This window comes from Onychostoma macrolepis, chromosome 12 (genome assembly GCF_012432095.1).
Source record: "Onychostoma macrolepis isolate SWU-2019 chromosome 12, ASM1243209v1, whole genome shotgun sequence".
Classification (NCBI taxonomy): Eukaryota; Metazoa; Chordata; class Actinopteri; order Cypriniformes; family Cyprinidae; genus Onychostoma; species Onychostoma macrolepis.
In genome coordinates, this window is record NC_081166.1 from 1,051,384 (window position 1) to 1,077,969 (window position 26,586).

At 37.2% G+C, this 26,586-nt stretch overlaps 1 protein-coding gene across 2 annotated transcripts; it reads right to left on the reverse strand.

Annotated features, from left to right (window-relative positions):
- Positions 1-40: 40 nt before the first annotated feature.
- Positions 41-26,414, reverse strand: LOC131551003 (rho GTPase-activating protein SYDE2). 2 transcript variants are annotated; one of them, XM_058793576.1, is made up of 8 exons: positions 26,185-26,414; positions 14,523-15,305; positions 11,314-12,195; positions 9,545-9,774; positions 9,339-9,465; positions 8,269-8,438; positions 5,649-5,931; positions 41-3,478 (listed from the first exon to the last, which is right to left on the reverse strand). In XM_058793576.1, exons 1-8 carry the CDS (start codon positions 26,282-26,284, stop codon positions 3,105-3,107), a joined length of 2,949 nt encoding a protein of 982 aa, XP_058649559.1. In that variant the 5' UTR covers positions 26,285-26,414; the 3' UTR covers positions 41-3,104. The 2 variants fall into 2 exon arrangements, with proteins under 2 accessions (XP_058649559.1, XP_058649560.1); XM_058793577.1 differs by lacking the exon at positions 14,523-15,305 and having other exon boundaries at positions 43-3,478; positions 26,185-26,412.
- Positions 26,415-26,586: the final 172 nt, after the last annotated feature.

Sequence of the window (26,586 nt, forward strand, 5' to 3'; positions counted from 1 at the left end):
TTCTGACGGCACCCATTCACTGCAGAGCATCCATTGCTGAGACATTCCTCCAAATCTGATGAAGAAACACACTCATCCTAATCTGAGATGATCTGAGGGTGAGCACATTTTCAGCAAATGTTCATTTTTGGGTGAACTATTCCTTTAACTTTCCCTTTAAATGACACTTAGGACGGTGAATACAGAGAAAACACACATTGTAGAAACGCAACACTGTGCTTTATTTCTTTAACATAACACTGAATGGTACATCTCATCCACACACACACACACACACACACATGTGTGTATCGCTGCGTTTTAGCTATGCATGAGCACAGACAGAAGTGCTTAATGTTACAGGTGCAATAATAGAATATAATAATACTGTTTATACAACTAAACAAATCTAAATTCAAATAAAACATGTCAATGGGTTTGCATAAGGAGCTGGTGAGCTCAGTCATGGCCTTTCTATTCCATTTGTGGCTTTTAGAATCAAATCACAGTTGAGATTATTTGTACCGTGCTCAGATATGAAACATAGAGCTGCTCTCAGTAACAGACTGATCTCAAATCAGCTAAAGCAGCACAAGCACAATCCAGAAAACTAGACACAGAAGTGCAATAATCATCACAACAGTCTTTGGCTTAATAATACAGGTTATAAAAGACACAAGGTTAAAAAAAAAATGAGTGCACACTTCCTAGTGCATGTGCATGTCCTGATGCATCGTGTCGTTTTAGCATTTATATCTGAATATGAAAAAACAAACCTGAATCTAAACATTTTGGCATAATGAACTGTGCAAATTCAGTCAAAATTAACACTATATTAAAGGTCTCTCATTTTACTGATTGCCTACTCGCATCTCAAACAGAAATTCAGCTTTAAACGAATGTTCTGGATTCAATACATTTAATTTTTTTGGTTACTTTTGAATTACTTTAAATGCTGTTTAATGTCACATTGTGACACTTTCAAAACATTGATTTGTCTGTTTAAGTGACTTCTGACTCATCCAATCACGTGAGTTTAGGGCGGAGCTATCTGTCTGGCTGACCAATGACAGACAGGACGAGTGTTTAGGAAAAGCTTTTTAGGAAAGAAATGACACGCTTAACCTTTAAATAACATCAATTACCGAAGCCCCATTATGTCAAATATTGTCTTTGGCTTCTCACACTCAAATCAACATTATGTCACAAATGCTGTCAGGCTGCATCAAACCCAGAACGTTCCTATGACGTGACCTCAAGGGAATGTAATAAATACGTTCACTGTTAAACCTTACGCAGGAAAAAAATAATTCTGCAAAGTAAAACTAAGGCTTCATGTCGCCGTTGCCAAAGCGAGTCTGGCGAAGAAACGCACGTAACGGAATGTCCTGGTGGAAAGAGTGATGAAATCTTGGCCCAAACACAGCTGGTCGTCACAAACCAGCCTTCTGGAATAAGAGTCGTACACAGAGCTTTAAATAAGAGAAACTTCACACAAATGTAGTGCAGACGAACCGCCTGCCGTCATCCTTCAGCACCGGCCACCTCATTAGTGTTTATACTGTGTTATAATGCACGATATAGCATATTATAATAATCGATACGCGTCTCCCCTTCAGAAGAACAATGAAGAAAAATCAAGTTTTTGTGCTTGTTGGTATTATGTTACAGTAGTTGCTATCAAAGGTTCTCGGAGTGATTGGGCACAAAAACCCAACAATGAAAACATTTATTGCATGACAAAATACTTTGGAAAAAAAATACATTTTATCAATCAGTAAACCTACCATATTTTCCAGAGTATAAGTCACATTTTTTATCTTCTGAAATGTGCTGTGATTTTTATGGAAGCCCATTTCCACCACAAAATAAAAGCATAAAAAGTTAATTGCGCCTTTTTATCTCACAATTTGGCCCTTTTTTTTTTTCTCACAACTTTGAGAATTGCTATTTTTATAAACTCAGAATAGTGACTAATATTATTGCAGCTGTTGTTTTTTGTTTGTCTGTTTCCACAATGAAATAAAGGTAACTGCGACTCGCAAATTCAGATTTTTTTTCTCGCAAATTCCGTGAAAAGAGCAATTCTTTTCATTGCAAGATATAAACTCAGAATTGTGAGATATAAACTTGCAATTTTAAGTTTAAATCTCGCATTTTTTTTCTTTTTTCTAGTTTAAATCTCGCAGTTCTAGTTTTTGTTCACTTTCGTTTTTGCAACTAAATAAAAACTTAATTCTACTATTTTTATCTCGCAATTATATTTTTTCCGCAATTTTATTTACGTGACGAAATAAAAAATAAAAAAGGTATTTGCAACATTTTCTCTCACAATTCTGACTCTTTTTCTCCGAATTACAAGTTTATCTCTCATATTTCTTGAGTTTATATCTCAGAGTTTGTATATTTTGAGAAAAAAAGTCAGAATTGTGAGAAAAAAAGTCCAAATTAACTTTATTATTTTTTAATCTACAATATATCTTTATAATGTTTGTAAACATTTTGTTTTATTTACTGTTATGTAAATGTGTCTTAACACAGATGCAACTTGCATATGTTTTTTTTTTTTTCTTCTCTTAACGATGCAATTTATTCTCTGGAAAATACAGTATTTATTTTCATTTTGACTGTAAAGTCAAACCCGTTCACACTAAGAACGAAGATAAATATAACGATATTAGCATCCACACCAGCGGACGATATCATCGGTTTATTCTAAATAAAGACACGCACGCTCGTCTGCTGCTTTAAATTCTCGAGTTCATTATAGCAGGATGGATTCTGATTGGCTGTCAATGTTTGTATCGCTGGAAAAAATAATTTTGAAAGCGATTCCAATGATATCGTTTCTCTGTGTCTTTATCGTTACAGCTGCGGTGTGGACTCTGCTATTCTTTAATATTAAAAACGTAATATATCTTTATAGTAATCATCCTTGTTGTGAACGTGCCTTTATGTTGGCATTTCCTTGGCAACTTGTAGTTGTCGTTTTGTGTCAATACTACACATGCAACAGAACTCATGTCTCGAGAAGCGTTTTTTAAAGTTACTCTATTTTTAACTATTAAAACGCATCTGTCGAGTGCTCAGCTCAAAATGACGAACACGCACAGATTCAGTCTGGTTCAGAGGCAGATGTTGATTTGTTTGGCTAACTCTCTCTCCAAATCTGAAATCAGAGTGTCGAAGTCTTTCAGACTCAGTCGGCACGTGAACGGAGCGTCAAAGTCGAGCGCAAAGTCGTCCACGTACAGACTGTCGGGAGACGTCCATACGTCCCTCTTCTTCGGCTCCTCCATATCGTCGTCGCTCTCGCTGCCTGCCACCTCGTCATAATCCGCCTCGTCGTTCGACAGGAAGTCCCGCCCACAAACGCTCCAATCGCCGGCGTAGCGGTTACAGGGCGGGCTCTCCAGCCGGCCACGCCCCCTGCGGGAAACGACCACCTGCAAGGAACTCTGGGACGCCAGAGAGTCATCCGTCACTCGTCCTTTGGGTACTGCGAAAAAACACACATTGAACGCTAGGGATGTAACGATTCACTCAACTCACGATTCGATTTTTTTAACGAAATGAGATCGAAGACATTATACAGTAAATGAGAAGGTGTCCTTTTATTAGGCTATTGCTGCACGTTTCTTTATGAAATTGAAATATAACAAAACTAAATTGAAATTTTAAACCCCAAATCAAATAAGCAAGTTACACAAATAAAAATAATCTCTTCATATAAACAAACTAAGGCTTTGTCTTGTACTCTTTCCATTTAAAATGATAATTTTAATCATGATACTAACACAGATGCAGCATACATGCAGCATGAGCAGATTCACTCTCTGCCAGCAGGTGGCGCTTATGCAACAGCAATGATTTAGTGTTTACAGCTGAATCCTCTCATTATAAATAAGGAAGCCTAATATGGCTTCACAACTTTAGTAATTATTTACTTAAGTTGTGAAGGGGTAAATAAACTAGTTATAGCTATAATCTACGAGAGAGAGAGAGAGAGCAAAATAAGGGTTAGGCGTAAAAGAGCATCTAGTTATTGAACTGGGGCCCCATACCTGAAATTTGCTTAGGGCCCATAAATCACTAAGTCCGCCCCTGCACGCGGCAGATGTGCACATATTTAGACTGATGTGCCATGCAAATCCGCCTCAGCTGTCACATGCATGTTGCACATCGGGTCAGCTACTGCACTCGAGTCACGGGTCGAAACATGATGCTCAAAGTTCAAACATTCAATGTGCAACTGATAATGATCGGATTATATGCATGACGTTTGACTGCATGAGCGGCACTGGAACGACAATCTAAACCAGATGACATTCAGAGGAAAAAATGCATGGAATAAATTCATGCATGTCAAGACTTTTGTATGTTTTCACTGCACTGTAAACAATTATTACAATTATTAGTGCATTTTACAAGAAAATACTATTTCAGAGTTTTTTTACACTTCAGAAATTAACATTTAATTTAATGTTTCTTGCCGTTTTTGAAATTTACTAGCAATGTTTTGAGTAAAAATTGTTTCTACACCACTTTATTTTTCAGTGTGTGTAAAATCAACCAACGCATGACTATTTTTTCCTGTGGAACGGCAAATGATGTTTGCGTCGAGAAGCACTGATGTGAATCATTTCTATGGTGCATTTTGTGGCAATATTAAACAATTAATATGATTTAGCTGAACTTGAAGATATTAAATGAGACTGCTGAATTTAACGCCACTATATTATCTTTTGTAGAGCTGCTTTATAGTTGACATTTAATCTGTAATTATAATTGAAATGAGCAAATCTCTGCAAAATCTCTCTTGTGGAAAAAGAGAACATCAATGCGGAGAAGATGTTGTTTACATCAAAACTGGAACCAAGCCGTTCACACAGAACGCATATTTATCGCATTTTCAGTGTTGCACTTGTGTCTCGCACATGTTTAGAAAGCATGTAAAATTAATGCAAGTTCAACTTTAAAAAAAACGTCTCGAGACTTTATGGCAGTTTTTCTGCATCCCACTGCATCTCATGCTTTTAAATGAAGAAAGTACTCTTTGTGACTGGTTTCCGGTCCTTTGTATTAAACTATACATTCATACATGATGCTGTTTTGTTTCGAATTGTTTAAGCAACTTAATTATATATATGGTATATAAACATTATTTTAAAAATTATGCACTTTTTTCAAAGATAGTCGTGTTATTTTATTGCTTTGAAGAAACGTGCATTAGTAATATTTTGCTCGATGCGCCCTCTTGTGGCCTCAGGAGAGAAACCAAAAGCCCCCAAACTGGAATCATGCCTTTTAAATTCTAATATAATTCGAATATTGATAATGTTTAAGTACAAAATTCGAATTTAGTTTTTCAGCCATTCTGACAGCCCTACTGTAAAGCTGCTTGGAAGCAATCTGATCTGTATTAAAGTACTTTGTAAATAAATGCGACATATATATGGACCAGAGCAACCAGAAAACTATACATGTATATATGCATACACATTTATTTTCTTTTTATTATACTTTTATTTTTTACATTTTTTATTAATAAATACATTTATTTTAAATAATACATTTATTAACTGTTTATAATTTTATGTTGTATTAATAAAATATTAGATATGAAGAAAGTAAGTCAAAGTAAATGATGTTTTGGGACCCAGACTCACCAGGCCAGAGCTGCAGGAGATAGTGCAGCGCCTCGATGTGTCGTTTAAAGTCCACGGCGCTGGCGATCTCTTCACTGTGTGCAAAACTACGGCCTCCTCGACCGGCCCCGGACCCCGTCAGGGCCCCTGATCCGGGGGCCGTCATCCCGGCCTGCCACGACTCCTGCGTGGGCGTCAGGAGAACCGGCCCGAAACACACGGCCAGATTCTGACACGTCATTCGGTTGCTGTCGCTGTAAGACGCCACCAGACTCAGATGATCCAGCAGGAAGCAAAGAGTCGCCTTCAGGAGACACACAAACACATCCCATCAAACAACAGCAAGCACTAAAGATGCATTAGAAACACATTTTAATTCTGTAATATGACCATTTAAAAGTGAAACTAATATTCAGTAAGGCAGGGTTTGATTCTAATCACACAGACTTCTATGCATTTGCCAAAATGTGCAGTATTGGGTACCGTATCCCACAATGCAATGCACTTTACTTGAGCTTTCATTCCAAGTGCAACAAATGTACTGTAGATATAGAAATATCAGCTGTGATTTTTAACTCTCATTTCATGACTCTTTATTTGATCAGACTGACAAAAGTTCAGACATTTTTACTTAAAATTAGATTAAAAATACAACCACATATAATTCCAACATAACTGAATGCCACACACTAAATTAAATTAAAATAGTAATGAATGTTTGAAAACTTTTTCACTGCACACTGCTCCGCATACTATTCTAAAGAAAGAAAAACCACTGAATGTGTATCAGAAATACACTTGAAATAAAATGTTAACTGATATAAAAAGTGAACAATTTATTTCACCTAATTTAATTTATTTAACATGGTAATTAACTTAATTTATTAACTTATTTTAATTTATTTAACCAATTTTAATTTAACTATGTACTAAAATAAACTAAAATTATTGAATAAAGATGTAAAAACTACATAGACTAATGAACTAAAAAAAATTACAAAAACAACTAAATTAAAGTGAAAACAAAAAATGTAAAATCTCATGTAAAATATAAAAAGAAACCATGCATTTCACTGGTTTTTAATCAACAGTGACACATAAAGTAAATCAAGCCCATTTTGATTACAAGACTTCAGGATGCTTAATCATAGCAAAATTATGCAAGCTCCTAAAAGTGACCCGTATGCATCTAAATGAAGAAGAAGAGATGAGAAAAGAAAGAGTGTGTGAGAGCAGGAGGAGCAGAAGGTTCTCATTCCCAACCAGTTTGTTTTGGAACATGCTGGAAACCCTCAGGCTGCTGTTCTGCTGCTCACATGGGACAAACAACCCCCCCCCCCCCACACACACACACACACACACTCAAACGTACACACACACACGTTATCTATATAGATAGATAGATATATATACACACACACACACATCTCACATATACAGCTGGACACGGATATATATATATATATGTGTGTGTGTGTGTGTATATACACAAAGAAAACAAGTAGATAGAATAGAAAAAATTTTAGGAATCTACTGTTAGTTTTTTTTTTTTTTTAAGAAAAACAAGCAGTTAGAAAACGAATAGAGAGTGCTAGTGATAGAGGGTCAAGGTTAATATTTGATAATAATTCTAATGTTCTCAAAATAGATGTAATGTACACTGCTGCTCAAAAGTTTGGGATCAGTAAGATTTTTTATGTTTTTTAAAGAAGTCTCTTCTGCTCATCAAGGCTTTATCTATTTGATCAAAAATACAGAAAAAAAACCTATTTTGTGAAATATTGCAATTTAAAATAACAGTTTTCTATGTGAATATGTGTTCAACTGTAATGTATTTCTGTGATGCACAGCTGTATTTTCAGCATCATTACTGCAGTCTTCAGTGTCACATGATCTTCAGAAATCATTCTAATATGCTGATTTATAATCAATATTGGAAACCGTTTTGCTGCTTCATATTTTTTTGGGACCTGTGATATTTTTTTAAGGATTCTTTGATTAATAAAAAGTTACAAAGAACAGCATTTATTTAAAAAATACATTTTGTGTTACAATACACAATGCTATTCAAAAGTTTGGGGTCAGTAAGTTTTTCTTTTTTTTTTTTTTAAAGAAATTAATACTTTTATTCTGGAGGGATGTGTTAAATGAATAAAAAGTCATAGTAAAGACTTCTATTGTTAGAAAAGATTTCTATTTTGAACAAATGTTGCTCTTTTTAACTTTGTATTCATCAAAGAATCAAAGAAAAAAGTATCACAATATGAAGAGTTTCAACACTCGTAATAAATCAGCATATTATTATGATTTCTGAAGATCATGTGACGCTGAAGACTGGAGTAATGATGCTGAAAACACAGCTGCACATCACAGAAATAAATTCTATTTTAAAGTATATTAAAATAGGAAACCAATATTAGAAATTGCAATAAGATTTCACAATATTACAGTTTTTTGATCGAATAAATACAGCCTTGATGAGCAGAAGAGACTCCCTTAAAAAAATTAAAAATCTTACTCATCCCAAACTTTTGAGCAGCAGTGTACATGAATATAAGATTTGTATTTTAAAGTTTAAAGTGCATATAACAGAAGACTGGACTGATGAAGTACATGCTGTGATGAGTCTGAGATGTGTTACCCGCTCTGCTTCAGGAAGACACTGCAGCAGCGAGACGGTGTTCTGTGATCTCTGAGCGTCGCTGTCGTTTCTGCAGGCCGGCCGAACCATCATGGCCTCTAACACCACTTCATACAGGGTCCTCGTGATGAGAGGAGACGGCAGCTCACGCAGGTAGTCCTTCAGAATGCCTGACAACATCACAAAACAATCCATACTTTCATCAACAAAAACCCACTGCAGAATTACCTTCATATACCAAGTAAATTATGCAAGCTTTTTAACTCACATTTTAGACTTTTTCATGCAATTTTCTCACAAAATATAAACTCAGACTTGTGAGATATAAATCTGAATTCTAAGTTGTGAGATATAAACTCAAATTTGACAGGAAAGTCAAAAACAACAAAAAAAAGGCACTTCTGACTTTCCAAACATACAAATCTGAGTTTATCTCACACTTTCTTCCTCACAATTCTCAGAGAAATTTGAATTGTGAGATATAAATTTGCAGTTGCAAGGAAAAAAAGTCAAGCTTGTTTCCACCCATTATCATTTTAGTATCATTTTACGTATTACAGTTTTGTTAATATTTTAAATTTGATTTCATTTGTAGATTTTAGACCAAGTTTTTTGCTGTGCATTTTTGTCATTTTATTTGTGCATTTTATTTTATTTGCTTTGTTGTTTTGAAATATGTCTATATAGTTTGTGTTCATTTTTACTTTAGTTTTAGTTATTTTAGTATATCACGTTAAACTAGATGAGAATGAGAAACGTTGCCTTGGAAACTAGTTGAAATGAAAATAAGATTAAGCTTTTTATGTTTTATTTTATTTCAAGTAACAAAATTTTTTTTTTTTAATGGTTTTAGTTTTAGTTAACTATAATAACACTTTCCACCACTGAATAGACAAATCTGACTTTTTCTGACGAGTTTCCATCTTACAATTCTGACTTTTTCTTATAGCTATGAGAAAAAAATATCAGAATTGTGAGATAAAATGTCAATTTTAGCAGAAACAAGCTTCCACAGTAGATGTCAGGGTATATATATATATCAGATTGTGTGTTGTTTGTGGCTGACTGACCGGTAATGACGTTGACGTCGGGATAGAGCTCATCGTTTAAGGTAACCCCTACACTGTCCCTCTCAAACGCATCCCGCAATTCCTTCTTCACCGCTGCGGAGCCACAAAGACGATACAATCCCACCACCTACAGAAACACATACAGTCTCTTAATACAGTCATATTTAACGCACATCGAGTCTGAGAGATATCTGAGCTCGTCTCACCCTCAGTCCTCTCCTCTCGATCTCAGAAACACACTTCTGAATGATCAGAGGCACTTTGAGCGCAGACGTCTCCTTCTCCACCAGGTGGCGCAGCTCCACCCCGAACACATTAGGAGGAGGCAGGTCACTGAGGCGGGGGAACGGGGTCACAAACTGCTCCAGAAGGGTCAACTTCACATACAGCAAACCGCGAGGCTCCAGACGGACACACAGCTGCTGACTGCGAGAAGCTGCGGGAGAGAGAGATAGAGAAAGACAGAGAGAGAGAGAGAGAGAGAGAGAGACGAGATAAAGAGATAAGGGCAAAGCACAAGATCAAAGCCAATGCAGGGTATGGCTGGGTGGAATGGCTGTTTAATGGTTGTGCGATGTATAAATGTGTCAATGGATTTATTATGTAATGGGGTCTTTCCTTGTCCAATCATTAAGTCATGCCAAAATACAGCTTTGAAATCACAGGAATAAATTACATTTTAAAATATATTCAAATAGAAAATTATTTTAAATAGTAAAAATATTTAAAAATTTTTCTTTTTTTTGCTGTACTTTGGATCAAATGAACACAGGCTTGGTGAGCAGAAGAGACTTCTTTAAAAAAAAACATTAAAAATCTTAGTGTACTTCTTGCAATCTTAAAACAGCTTTAAAAATGGCTCATCCAATCAGAACTTAGGCCCCATCCACATGAGACGCGTTTAGCTGTATACGTAAAAATTTTGTATCGTATTGGCGTTTCGTCCAGACGGATCCGGCGTTTTGGGAGCATGAAACTACTATTTCTTTTAAAACGGGTCCCAGAGTGAATAAATCTGAAAACGACACTCTTGCGTTTTCATGTGTACAGCCAATCCGTATATTTTGTGCCCCTATTATGGGTTATGAAAGGTTCATATTTCGGTTTTGGGAGTCCCCAACAACAGGTTGACATGCATGCAAGGTCAAAAAACACTTTCATTGTGTTCTTATAATATGCATTTATTTTGACCTTACTTGCTCAACGACTCCCAAACGATTCGCTCAGCGATTCATTTTTCCAAACCTCTCCTTTGCGTGACGCTAATCTGCGGTGATTAGTCGATTGGTCTCATTTTCATCTAATCTCACCTGTAATGCCTGATAAAGCAGCATTTACCGGGGAAACCGCTATTTTACTGCTCCAAAAGTGGCACCTAGTGGCAAAGAATGAATTTGCATTTTCATTCAGACCAACCAGAAAAGACCAACAAGTGGGCAGCAATATGCTAATGTTTCACGTTGACGTCAACATGAAACGACTTGGGATTCGTTTTAAAAATGACTCGTTTCAATGATTCAGAGTCAACTGTTTCTTTTGAGAGAATAACTTTATACACGATGCACTTTCAGATTTAAAATTTTGCAGGATGATTTCATTCACTTAGAGCTGTGTTACACACTGCATGAAAGGTAATTTTCAAAAATCCATAATAGGGGTACTAACATTAACACAGATTAATAAATGTATTGTTCCATGTCCGTTTGTATACAGCGTGCAAGGTTTATGCGCATAGTCTAAGTGTTCTCCGTTTTTAGTGTATCTCTGTGGTAGAATTACAGCGCCACATACTGGTCTGGCATGTATATTACATCATTTTGTGTCGGTTTCGTGGTTTCGTGTGTACGCAGATATTTCTTGAGACGGGAAAAAAAAAGAAAAAGATCGGATAGGAAAAGCTCTGGCTTCGTGTGGATGTGGTCTTACAGTGGGAACTATTGATTTCACCGTGTGACTTGATTTGCTGTTCTCTTACCCTTGAAGAGGGGCGGTATAGCCACAGCACCCAGACAGCACACCCGGTTACGTGCGGGAGCGGCAGGCACTGCAGAGCCGTTGTTTCCGCTGGCATTCGTCGGCGTCAAGATGACCAGTTTGAGCAGCCGTGCCCTCTCGAGCTCCAGGTTAAAGGTGTGGTTTAGTGGGAGAAATGCCCCTCGACAGGTAAGCAGGGACGTTCGAGCCCGGGTCACGCCGTCCACTTGAATGGCACAGAAGACTTCTTTAGTAGCGTCGTTCCGAGCGGATCGTAGCAGCTCATCGACGCCCAGCAGATGCACCGTGAGCAGCCCTGAAAGTCTCTGAGCACAGCGATGCTGATCCGGCAGCGAGTACAAGCGGAACGACTCTACGTCTGCCACAGCGAGTGAATCCTGTGGTCCACGGTGCGGTGGTGGTGTAGGTGACTCTTTCGACCCCTGACCCGAGCCCTGCTTTGGCAAGAGTTCTGGTGAGTCTCCATCGCTAAGATATCCTCCTTTACTAGCAGAACGCGTTCGAGAGGATCGACGCCTTGGCCTTGCAGGTGCACTGGAGTCCAGGTGGTACTTACTGATGACGTTGGACGATTCCTTGTGTGCATTTGGTGGCGAAGCCTCATCGGACGCTCCCGGTGCACTGCTGGCGTTCCCTTGTCCGTTGCGCTGATTACGGGATGAGCGTAGGCTAAGCTTCCGTCTTAGTTCCGGAAGCTTACGCATCTTCATAGAAAGCCGCCGCACTGTTCCTGGAGACTTGATCTTGTCGATCACACTGCTGCCACTTCCACCCTCTCCCGAGCTTTTCTTTGGCGCCCCGGGACTGTCAGATTTCACACCACTAGCAGAGCTAATACAGTCCGACTGTAGCACAACCAGATCTGAACCGAAAGAAACACACAATGTTAGAAACAAGGAATTTAACCTTTAAGATGATCCTGAACCTTTAAGAAGCCCTGACAGGCAAGTAGAAGTTGTGCTCTAGTATCTTGAAGTACAAGTCTGTTCCAAAACCTAGTGAGATGCCTGCTGTTTACCACATACATAGGCAGCATGATGGACAACAGAAATGGAACCTTGGGAGTGGAAACAGAAGCTCCTAGAGATCCTGAAGACCTTCATTAGCTGGTCAAGGTGTGTTTAATCAAGTGTTTAACTTGTCTAGAACAAAGGTTCTCAACTCTGGCCCGCGAGATCCACTTTACTGCAGAGTTTAGCTTCAACCTTGATCAAACTCACCTACTTATAACTTTGTAGCATTTCTGAAGATCTTGATTAACTTGTTCAGGTGTGTTTGATTAGGGTTGGAGTTAAACTCTCCAGGAAAGTGGACCTCAAGGGCCAGAGTTGAGAACCCCTGGTCTAGAAGGTGAGCCTCCAGGGGCAGGATTGGACACTCCTGTAATAAACTGATTTGGAACACTCTACATCAGAGGTGGGCAACTCTGGACCTCAAGATCCACTTTCCTGAAGGGTTGAACAAGCTAATCAAGTTCTTCAGGATTACTAGAAAGTTACAGACAGGTAAGGTTTAACAGAGTCGGAGCTAAACTCTACAGCAGGAGTGTCCAATTCTGCTCCTGGAGGGCCACTGTCCTGCAGAGTTTAGCTCCAACCCTAATTAAACACACCTGAACCAGCTAATCAAAGTCTTCAGACTAACTTGAAACTTCCAGACAAGTGTAATGGAGCTAAACTCTGCAGGATGCTAGCCTTCCAGAAGCAGATTTGGACACCCTTGCTTGACGGGACAGTGAGCCTTCGAAAGCCAGAGCTGCCCAGCCCTTCTCTACATCAGTTGTTCCCAACAATGTTCCTGGAAAACCCACAACACTACGTCTCCTTTGGCTCACACACCCACTTCAGTTTGGAGTCTCTAATGAGCTGATGACATGAATCAGGTGTGTTTGATTAAGGACAGTGTTTGTGGGGCTAGTGTTCCTAGTGTTTCTAGGAATGTGGTTGGGAACCACTGCTCTACACAGGCAGTAAAACAGCAGTTCACATATGCAGTTCTCCAGAGACTTGACCCATATTGCTTTCCAATGGAGTTTGACATTAGCATGTCACTAATGCTGGGTACACACCACAAGATAATTGGGCTGATTTTGGGCCGAATTCTCCCCTTCTGACAATCCTAGGTAATGTCCCGATTATCTTGGTGGTTCTAAAGATTATCTTATCAGATTTTCCTGTGGTGTGAGGTGTGTTAAGAGTGACTGAATCTGCTCGGGAAGAACGTCGAAGATGCCCCAATCGCGAATCGTAAATATTCAATGTTGAAATCCTGATGTGTGGGGGGAACCCAGAGGACAAACGCGCATACGATCTGGAGATTATCACGTGAAACGAAACAATATCCAATCAGAAAGCGAGCTGACAGAATACAGAAGCATAACAAACGCAATCATGGGATTTGGACAGCAGAGATGGAGGATCAGCTTGTCGATTTATGGCAACAGCAGGAGTGTTTATACAGTGTGTCCTGTAAAGCATATTTATTCTCAAGTCTCGAGAGATTTTGCGAGATTTCCAGTGTTCACAGTCGGGACTCTGGTTGAAGATCTGTTGGTGTGTGGTGTGCTGTCTTTGTCACATCGCGGCACACCACACACTATAGGAGCAAAATGGTTAAATCTAGGATTTTTTGTCCTCGTGTTTGTGGTCTCTCACATTTTGAAGATCTTATAAGATTTTAAAAATCTTTTAAGTGTGTACCCAGCATTAGCTACACACGTGACTCTGGTTAACATAAAAATGCACACACAAATATTGAGTAAAGCAGTCAATTTTTAATTATGTTGAACTTTCTGTGATGCATTCTGGAATTGTCTTCTCCGTGACTGCTGCAATAAAATTTGGCCAAAAAGAAGGTTTCTTAGAAGGCAGCACAATTATAATTATGCCACCTACCTTTTGGAACAGCCTTCACCTCTCTGGCACACCTAAAATGCTATCTAGGTAGGCAGCTCACTAGGTTTAAGGAAAAGAACTTCTAATTACATGTAATGTGGTTAATTCCCATCCTATTTTTGAAATTTGTGAATGCCAATCATAGCACAACATTTCAACTTACTATAAATATTGTTTCAAAACAGCACTGCCCATTTTAACCTCAGTTTTTAAACCAGCTGTGTGAAATGCAAGTATGCTGGCAATTCAGCTTAGCTTGTGACAAACTCTTACATAATGGAAAACCTGACCATACCCGAACTATCCGCCCTGATGATGTTGGCCTCAGTTTGAATCTCTCTCATTTGATGGACGCCGGTGGGACTCAACCCCCCTGATCGTTTCTGATCTCTTTTCTCCTTTGCCGATTCCTCAGTTTCTCTCCTTCTCCACGGATCTCCATATTTTTCCTGAGCTGCTCCTCCGGTGGCCCTCGAGTCGTCCTCTTCAGGAATGGGGTTGTACCAAATGTTTCCATCTCCGCCTGGGCCCTGTCGCCACTCTGCGATTCTGGTTGGGAGGACTTCATCTGACGACTGGGGCTTTCCTGTGGACAGTACCCAGGCCCGACTACTCCTGTCCAGGTGCTGGAGGTAGGCGCCTTGCCCAGAGATCTTCGCTGAGCTAGAAGAGGCACACACATCCACAAAAGCTGCAGATGCAGGGGTCAACTCCGGCAAACCGGCGTCAACGGAATCGCACGGTGTCCTGGAATATCCAAACTCCAATTCCAGATCATTCCGCTTCCTCTTCAAACCATCTTCACTCAAAGTCCTTTGGCTCCAGGCCTGTTTTGAGACCTCAGCCTTTCCTGAGCACAAATCCCAGTCCTGTGGCCCGTAGACCAGGCTCGTACACAGATCTGTGCTGGCTGGGTCTTTGCTTGTAGAGGGAAGTTTGGCCCAGTTTTGTTTTTTGGAGACGGTGATCTGGGAGCGTCTGGTACACTCCTCCACAGTGGAGCTCTCTGTCTCGGCATGACCTGAGGTGGATGCAGTTGATGAAGAACTTTGGAAAAGGTCCACCTTCCCTGTCACTTCTAAGGCAGAGGAAAGAAACCAGCAATAGTTACCATAGCAGGAGTTTTTGGCCTTATTTGGTGTTGAAATATTTGTCTGGATTGGAGTGACTAACTTGAAAAATGGATCATTGGAGACTTGCAACACTCGGAAATATCAAATACCACAAGTAAAAGTGAAACTGGGGGCTATTAACCTTTACAGGGTTTGATTCCTCCCTAAAACAACATTTCTGAGATGAGTTTACACTGACGTATGTGGACAGAGAGCAGCGAAGAGAAAGGACAACTGGAAAGAATTAAAAAAAAAAAACAGACATCGAGAGGAGGGCTGTAGATATTTACCATCTCCTTCTCCCTCCCCTCTTCCACATCTGGAAGTTTCTCCAAACTCCCTCCTCCCCTGTTTTCCCTCTCTCTCTCTCTCTCTCTCTCTCTTCGTCTGTTCTTTCCCCTCTTGAAATTATGAGCGTGGCTTGTGACACACAGTTAGCCAAATATCTTATCCAATTCCAGAAGCCATGAATATCTCCCGTGTGCCCTCCAGATCAGCTCTGCGCATTATCTCTGCTGACTTGCATGACTCTGGAAGCGCTGAATAAAAACATCTCTGTCAATTGCTCTTTAGTTAGCACTGCACATGAGTTTGTCAAAACCGTTGCTAGTTTACAAGGCCAAGACAACACTCCACAACCAAATGCCTAAACCGCAATTGCTGCTTAAACACTGCACAAAGCTCTGATGGAAAGTTTGACAGATAAGAATGTGCAAGTCTAATTTGAGGGCGCAGAGAGAGCCGGATCAGTTTGAAATCAATTGGGAATACAGCAAATTGGATTTCCGAGCACTCGACTGAAATTTTCACTGGTCATTTGATGCCTACGTCAGAGTGTGTTTCAGGAAAAGTTCAAATTCAGCATTTAGAGTAAATGCGACTTTCATAGACATTTCGATGTCTACTGAAATCAATGCATTCTAAGTGTTCTCAAACAAGTGGCTTTCCTGTAACTCAAGCATTACACCAAAATCAAAAGTTTGATTTGCAAGGAATGCATGAACTGAAACGATGTAAATGTGTACCTTGAATGCAATGCAAGTCGCTTTATATAAAAGCATCTACCAAATGCATAAATGTAAATATAAATGAAACTCAATGTTTTCAATCAATATCCTGGTTCGCTCTTGCAGAAGCCAAATTGACTTCAAGATGAAAACAGAAAACACAACACAGACCCCTTTATGCTTCCCTGAGCAGGAAGTGTTACAGTACGTTAAGTGGGCCAACAGATGACTTCCTGTTTTGCCTAAGCAGCCAAGAAAAGAGAAGGAGAGAAACTGACAGCAACAAGCTACTTGCTGAGATATTTCACAGACAAAATGCACAGATAAACTGAAGGAAGATGCTTTATCTATGCCTTTGGTGGACACCTGAATCCATGCATTTATTTTTTTTACCAGCTCAGCTGAGAATCGAACCTATGCCACTGGTGTTGCTGGCTTTACAGGTTGAGGAAAGCATATATTCAAAGATTAGGATAAGGCATAAACAAAAAGTAAGAAATGAAGACAAAAAGATAACAGTGGCACACATGGAAGTCCGAAAACAGGGAGCGATTTCAGTCACAAACACACAGCTGTCGGGCCGCTGAGAGGTTTTCAATGAGCGGTCTGTGTAAAGGGCTTTCCTTCACAGCTGGACAGACACACACACACTTAACCCTATTCACTATTCATTACAACACCCCAGAATACACACGCTCACACAAAGCACGCTCTCACGGGCGGCACGCTGGACTCACCCGTCACCTCTGACGCTCATTCACCAGTCTGTGTGTTTATGAAGTCTTTTCTGGGTTTAAACAGCACATTGATAAACTGGTCTGGCTCTATTTAGTTTGCTACGACTCGAAATAGCCACATGCAATGGAAAACCTTGACATAGAGCTACAGTTTAGTCATTTACAGACAGTAAGACGATTAATCAGATGATATTTGGCCATTTTTACATGATCAGCATCACCAATAACATGTTTGCTTAGAGAACTAAGAGAAGTGCGATTTTTACTGTTTTTAAAAAGGCTCTTCTGCTCATCAAGGCTGCATTTATTTGAGCAAAAATACAGAAAAAACAGTAATATTGTGAAATATTATTACGATTTACAAAAACGTTTTTCTATTTTAATATACTTTAAAATATAATTTATTTCTGAATTTTCAGCATCATTACTCCAGTCTGCAGTGTCACATGATCCTTCACAAATATGCTGGTTTATTATCAATGTTGAAAACAGTTTTTCTGCTTCTTTTTGTTTTTGAATCTCTGATGCTTTTTTCAGGATTCTTTGATGAATAAAAAACAGCATTTATTCAAATTAGAAATCTATTGTAACAAATAGGGTCAGTACATTTTTAATCTTTTTTTTTTTTAAGAAATTAAAACTTTTTTTTCAGCAAGGATATGTTAAATAAAGTGATAGTGAAGACTTGCATTGTTAGAAAAGATTTCTTCTCTGAAACAACAGCATCTGAACAGTATCAGCTTTAAAGCACTGAACGTTAAAGTCAAAGCAGTCGAACACAGATGTGTTTCGAAAGACTAATCCATGACAGATTGTTGAAAGATAAAATGTGATGAAAACTTTGGCTTCATTAGCTAAACTGACAAGGCTGTGTGCATGTTTGTTTACTCCTGAGTTTATTTACCATGTTTGGCAGTGTGAAATAATTAGTGGCAATGTTTCCTGAGAATATTCACGGCGTAACAGCTAAAGAGTTTTTCCCAGAACGCCGATCCCTCTCCCCTTCAGCCGCCCACATCTCTGCAGCATAATTTGAGACATCCTGTACTGCTCTCATCTGCCCCGAAAACACAAGCCAAACTATTAATAATCACGTCAGGAAAGACTGAAAACATGGAAGTCGATCTTCTGTTTCAAAACAGAGGCATTGAGAAACTGCTATGAGTTATTTCAACTCATAGAGCAGCAATAAAAAACCCAAAACAAATATGCATGATCTTGTTTTGGCCTCGTCTAAAACAACTGTAAGAGTGAAAACAGGCCCAATCCAGAGGGAAACACAATTTGGAAAAGCCTTATTCTCTCCAGATCCCCCATGAAGATGTTTCCTCTGAGAGCTCGAAGCATCAGATCAGATCTGCAGAAAGTCTCTCACGTCCTCAGTCGTTAGAGAAAAAGGAAACCGGCTTCTAAACATCTGCGCTCAATGTTCTCTTGTAATTTGCTGAGTAAAACCTCTTTCTGATGGTCAGAGCAGTGCACGAACTATAAAGATTGCATGCTAGGGTAACTAAAACAGACATAAATTATCTAAATATTTAGTGCAGATGTGCAAAACCTCTAATTATTTATTATTTAGAGCATGCATGACTTCTAAACATCGTGCATTATTATTTTTTGTCTAGATTAACTTATGTTGAGAGTTCAAGGAAACTAGACATAAAAGCATGTCATCTGAGGGCCTTGAAGTGAACTTGAACAATCCGTACTGTTCTGGGATGAGCGTCTTATCTCAACGATTAATCAGCGCTGCTTATTCCTGCACAAGACGTCTTGCTTCTTCAGTTTTACACAGAGAAACAATGGACATCTTATTGAAGCGCCATCCATTCAGCTCTGATGCTGGAAATACTGTTTTCCACACATTTTTTGATTCTGCACTGAATGTTTTCTTTCTGCGCCGGAGCAACATCAGATGGAACATTTTCTTTGAGCAATGCTCTGTTTTTCAGTTTGGAAGCAGGTCTCATCTCTGTTTAGAGCAGGATTATAGAATTAAACATCGGCCCAGACAGCATTATCAGTTTATTAGTATGACCAGATGCTGACAGCTGCATTTCTGCTTGCATATTTTCACAGAGTGCCTCAAACCGCACATTACACTCTACTTCTGTTTGGACGCAGGCCCATAAAATCACCCGGGGGAAAAGCGTTCTTTTAACATACTGTAAATGCAAATACGCTATAAACAAAATAGTTAAAACAACTATATATTTATCAGCGCTGATGCATGAGTAATGATGACGGCTGATTCTGATTCAGAAATGAACAGAGAATGATGAATCAATAAAAATATTGAAAACATATTTTTGGAAAATTAGCCAATGTTATTGAAATAAATACAATTTATAACACTATTAATGTAAATATGCTGTAAACAACTTAGTTCAAATAAATACAAGAAAAATAAATTACTACATAACTAACTGGATATATAAATACATTAATTAATTAATTAAAATATATATATATATATATTAGTGCTGTCAAACGATTAATCACGATTAATCGCATCCAAAATAAAAGTTTTGTTTACATAATATACAGTGTGTACTGTGTATATTTATTATGTAGCTATATATAAATACACACATACAGTATATATTTTGAAAATATTTACATGTATATATTTATATTTATATTACAAATAAATATATTTAATATATATATACATAACATTTTCCTTAAATATATACATGTATGTGTGTGTGTATTTATATATACATAATAAATATACACTGCACACATACATATATTATGTAAACAAAACTTTTATTCTGAATGCGATTAATCGCGATTAATCGTTTTACAGCACTAATATATATTAGTGCAATATATATGGTGTATATACATAATATATAATTATTATATATAACATTTTTAAATACATTTTATAAAACATTGTAAATACTCTGTAAACAACATTAAAATAAGTAAATAAATAAAAATGTTATATATGTGTGCGTGTGCGTGCGCAATACAGTGGTACTGCGACTTTATTGCAAGGACAGACAGACAGTTTTAAGGCTGTTCTCTAATCAAGCTGTGAATTGGCGCTTCCAGGAAGAGTCTCAGGAAGAAGAAGTCATTAAAAAAGGATTAAAAACATAAATGTTTTTCCGCAGAAAAACAGACAGCAAACCTGAAGGAAGCCTGTTGAAGTTACACAGGAGATGCTGACAAAACTGATCTAATTAACACCGACTGAAATGGTTTATGTTCAAACACTGGCTAGATCTCCAATACAACACTTCCAGTGGTCAGATCTGTTGAGTTTGAGCATCTAAGTGTCACATGCCAAGCATCACTATTACCGCCGCTCATAGAGGTCAGTGGCTTGTATTGAACCAGATAACAGATACAAATCAAGTTATCTGTAAATATCAGAAACAATTTTCAGTAAATGACTTGCTGAGGCACAATGAGGTCTTCTGGACTGGAGTTTGCACTAAAAGTCTCTGTATAAACAGTCCAGATCCTGAAGCATTAGACGGCCACTCGAAAGAGAAATTATGAAGCAAAAAGACATATGAAGTGCGTATGTTTACATTCTAGTGTGGAGCAGCGAGAACATGCTGTACTTTTCTGATGAAGGTTCCTCGTGATGTCAGAGAAACTCAAAGACCAACGTGAGCAGAAATGAGAAAGAGGCCATAAACAGCCTCACAAAGCATTATATGACCAGAAGAATCAGTGTTATTGTTAACTAAAATTAATTACAGCCACGTATACTGTACGTGAATAACACTAACATCAAAACTGCAACACTTCACAATAAGGTCCAATTAGTTATTGTAACAAATAACATCGAGCAATACATGTTACAGTATTTTTAAACCATTCTTAATGTAAAAAATGTAATGTAAATGGGGGGGAAAAACTGAAATAAGTTGATGTGCAAAAATTTCTAAAAACTAAAACAAAAATAAATGAAACCTACAGTAAATAATAAAAATAAATAAATAAACTAATCAAAAAGCCAAAAGCACATAATAAAATTACTAAAACCAACTAAAATGAAAACTGAAAACACAACACTTTACAATAAGGTCCCATTCATTAACATTAGTAAATGCATTAAATTAAATAGCATTAATTAACTAACAATAAGCAGTAAAGTATTTATTAATCATTGCTGAGGTTAATTAATAAAAATACAACTCTTCACGTTAGTCCTTTATTTAAGTAACTTAAATAAAATAAAAAATATTAATTTAGACAAAAAAACTAAAAATACTTAAATTAAAAAACAAAAGTTAGAAAACTCAAATAAGTTATACTAAAAAAAAAAAAAAAAAACTATAAAGTAGACACTATTTTAAAGTGTCCTTGTTACCTTACATGTGCTTACTATTATAATAACAATAAATTATGAATAATTATATGCAAGTAACTCTAGTCCTAACCCATATAGTAAGTACATTAATATTACTCAGTACTTAAATGTATAATTACACTGTAATAAGGAAGGACACTTTAAAATAGTGTAACCAAAAAAAAAAATAATAATAATAATGCTGTAATTAATTTCTGTAACTAAATCTATAATTACGCTGTTGACTCTACTTCTATCTCTTAACCCACCCTTAAACCTAACCATACTACCAAACATGCCCCTAACATCACCATATCCCACCACAATACCAGTAAAAGTGTTCTGCAATACAACGTGAACACAAAAAGTACCTAACAATTAAGAACATAGTAGTTAAAGTCTGCCCAGAATACTAGTGCACGAGTCATATGAACTACTGGGAGAAATAAAGCAAGATTTTTTTAGTTTGAAACATGAGATGAGTAAATGATCATTTAAATAAATATTCCTTCGTTTAATGAACATGCATTTGTTTCGGTCGCTGCAGGCAGACACTCGATGAAGAGAACAAGGAAAGCAGATCGAGAATGAGTTTTCTGTTTTGGACTCTCATGTGGTTCACAGATGCACAGCGAAAAAAAGAGCTCTGTTGACCCTCACTGATCAACACACACACACACACACACACACACACACACGCTCCTCTGGGAAGCAGTGATATGGCTCTCAACAGCCGTGAAGCTGCAGCTGGGATCATTATTCCCAAGAGTTCACATTCCTTCTTTCTCTCTCGGACTCTGATTCTCACATACTTTCAGCTTCGGTTTTTGCACTCGTTCCTAATGGATCTGAGATGGGTAAAATATGCAGCATAACTTTTCTGGCCAAATTCTAAGACAGCATCAAATGTGGACAAAGCAATCCCAGAATGCACTGCAACATTCATGCAATTGGCAGTCAAAAGTTTTAGAATTATTAAGGGTTTTTTTTTTTTTAAAGTCTCTTCTGTTCACCATGGGTTGCATTTATTCAAATCAGAAACACAGTAAAATTGTGAAATATTATTACAATTTAAAATAACAGTTTTCTATGTGAATATCTGTTAAACTGTAATTTATTTCTGTGATGCAGCTGTATTTTCAGCATCATTACTGCAGTCTTCAGTGTCACATGATCTTCAGAAATCATTCTAATATGCTGATTTGATGAAACATTTCTGATTATTATCAATGTTGAAAACAGTTGTGCTGCACAATATTTTTGTGGAAACCGTGATAAACTACCATTAGAAGCTAGGGGTTAAAAAAAAATTTTTTTTTTTTTTTATTATTACTTTTATTCATCAAGGATGCATTAAATTAATCAAAAGTGACAGTAAAGACATTTATAATCTTACAAAAGATTTCTATTTCAAATAAATGCTGTTTTTTTTATTTTCTATTCATCAAATGCAAATAAATATTTATTTTAAAATAGAAAAAAATATATATATTTCACAATATTTTGTTTTTTATAAATAAAAAATATTTCAGTATGTGCACAATTTACTTTAGTTAAGGAATCATATCATGGTGTTTCTGCCGATGCAGAGCATTGCAAATCACTCACTTCTGAGGGTTCGTTCGAGTTAGGATGCTGCCTCAGAAGGGAGCTGCCTATGTAGACAGTAATGCATGACACTACAGACACACTCTTGTTCTCAGCCTCTTATCAATATTTCTTGTTCTCATTCCTCACATCGTGCCACAATGACTGCATGACCACACACACACACACACACACACACACACACACACACACACACACTCTCTCTCTCTCACCAAAGCTCTAACACAAGTCAGCCAGCAAACTACTTTCCCTATTTTAGACATAACAGGCAGGGAAAGAGAAAGAGAGACAGAAACAGGAAGACAAAACTATTGAAAGTTGTCAAACTTCATTTCTGCTTTTCATGAATCTCGAGGTATCTTTACAGGTATAAAGCATCCAGAAATTAAACATTCCATCATCATTTCACAAACATTTTGACCTTTTCTCTTCAGAGAAACACTAACGTTGATTCTGCTCTTTTCCAAAGTATATAAATTCTCCAAAAATGACAAAACAGCACTAATACAGTTGTAAAACTTTACAATAAAGTCCCATTCGTCGATGTTAGTTAATGCATAACAAAGAATCTTTAACATTAGCGCATGTTTTTTCATGCTTGTCCATTGAATATACTTTTGATTTTAATAATGCATTAGTAAATGTTGAAATAACAATTAAATAAGATACTTTTTCATTGTTAGTTACCAATGTAGTTAACTAATGTAAACAAATGGAACCTTATTGTAATGTGTTAATGAAATATCATATATTTTTTGGAGTGTAAAAAATAATATATAATAATAATATAATAAGCCTCCCTTGCATGAACATTCAACTAAACGTCTTCTTTTGTGTTCCACCAAAGAAAGTCAAATATGTCTGACTCTACACGAGGGTGAAAAATCAAGACAGAATTATACATTTTTGGGTGAAGTATTTCTCTGTTCATTTATGAATCAGCCGTCATCATTACTCATGCATCGGTGCTGATAAAGTCCAAACACACTCTCAGTTCACTCCTGAGACTATACTGAGATGATCTCATCATGCAAGCATGCTGAATAATCATAATAATCATGCCATTGCACAGCTCGATGCAAACATGACATCTCACCTGTCAACTCTGTTTACGGATTTCATCTCGCTTTAGTTTATTTAAAACGCACAAAACAACAACAGCACTACTTTAAAAGGAGATTACATTTAAATGCACCATGATTATTCTTCAGCGTTATCATGCAAATAATACCACACTACATAAACACGGTACTAATTACAGTACTGTTTCCATCACTGTACTACGGTATCACAGTAAAGAGCGGTCTTTGAGAGCACATTAAAGAAAACGAGAGCTGTGTGAACGAGCGGCTGAGTAAATAAAACCAGACTAAACCAACACACAGACACTTCGAGTTTGAATGTGATGTTTGTTAGAGTCTACAAATTAATACACAAGAGATTCCCTCTAAACGCTGTTATTCAGAAATCAGTAAAAGTCTAGCAGACTGTGCGGGTGTAAAAGGACTATATTATAATCATGTATTAATTAACCCTATAAAGCCTGCTGTATCATATTTCACATAAATGTGAGCCTGGAGCACAAAAGCAGTCGTAAGTAGCACACAACAATACATCGTATGGGTCACAATTATACATTTTTCTTTCATGCCAAAAATCATTAGAATATTCCTACCGTAAATATATCAAAACTTCATTTTTGATTAGTAATATGCATCGCTAAGAACTTCATTTGATCAACTTTAAAGGTGATTTTCTCAATATTTTGATTTTTTTGCTCCCTCAGATTCCAGATTTTCAAATAGTTGCATCTCAGACAAATATTGTCCAACAAACCATACATCAATGGAAAGATGATTTATTCTCAAAAATCTCAATTTCAAAAAATGTACTCTTATGACTGGTTTTGTGGTCCAACTGTCACAAATGTCTAAGGTCTCTACATGATCAAACTTTGATCTCCTCATGTCTTCTGTCGTCTGATTGAGTTTTTTTCCAGTAAATGTTTTGTCTAAAGACTCAATAAATGGATTCATTTTAAAAAAATTAGATTTTTCAGACTATTATTTTCTATGTAAGGCTTTAAAGGGTTAATTGAGGGTAAACAGTGATGCTGTACGTGTAACACAGAATGATGCAGAGGCATTATGTAACCGACTCACAATGGTTTTCTCAAGATCCAGCAGCGTTAGTCACCCGCTGTCCGCCGTTCCATCAAAATAACCTCATCACATGAGAAAGAAGCATTAAAACTGCCTCATACTGAAGCACAGAGCTCTCTTTGTGAGATACACAACATGAGCATTTCTCCAAAATAAACCAATCAATTAAACTAGCGGTCAGAAGCTTGGACACACGGACTCATGATCTTCAAAGACGTTTGATGTAAAGGCAAAAAAAATTAGTTTTGAAGACAAATATTAATTGTGTCTACAACAATTTTGGCTTAGAAATAGCATCTTTAGAAAACTAAAATGTTATTTTTATTTTTTAACAGCAAACAGTGAAGAAGTATTATGATGAAAACTAAAATAACTAATATATATGTATATATATATATATATATATATTTTTTTTTTTAATAGATAGATAGATAGGATAGATTTTTTTATGGTTAAATTGGATCAGATAATGAAGGAGAAACATCACCATGCACCATTTGCTCCAATTCACTCTAAAAAAAATAAATTAAAAAATCCTAAAATAATATTTCCTCCTTTTCTAGTTTTTAAAATCAGCTTAATAAGTTGATGATGAATGTCCAGAGCTGGAACTGTATTATTTTATTTATTTAATATTATTTATTGTATTATTTACGTAACAGAAATCTATTATGAATATATCAGTTTTTACGACTTCACAATTATTCTAACGCGGAAAAACATTCATCCAACTTCTGACTGGTAGATATAAGTAAAAAGTATATAATAACAGCCTAACTATAGGAAGCATTTGTGTAGTAGATTTTTTTTTTTTAACTAAAACTTATTTAAAACTAAATTCAAGTAACAGATCTACAGCATTTTTGGCACCATTTCAGATCTAAAACATTTTAGAATAATTTATTTGCGTTATTTTGCATCTTCTGCAAAACGTCAGCTGTACTGTAACATTAATAAAGCTATATTCAAATAACACAGAGTTGTGTATGAGGGTCTGAAGTGGTCTGGTCTCTCACCGGTGAGTTTGGGGTCCGTCTTGCGGCGGAATCGCTCTTTTGCGCGGAGTTTGGAGAAGGTTCGTTTGAGCAGCGGCTCCGCCATCACTGCGCCGCTCATTCGCCTCGCGATCTCCGCCGAAACTCACGGAAAAGCGCGGAGACCGAGCTGAAGAACGGAGCTGCGCGGCTCATGATGCAGCCGAACACAGGAAACACATTCCACACATTCCACTGCTGAGAGACGTGCACGCGCGCCGCGGGGCATCATGGGACATGTAGTTCGCAGTCTACTGTCAGTATATACGGACATAGAAATATTAAATATGTAAATAAGTATTTATTATGTCTATGTTTACGGACAGACTCACAGACGATTACTGCAAAAATAAAAATACTGCAATTCGACTTCCATTTCTAGAA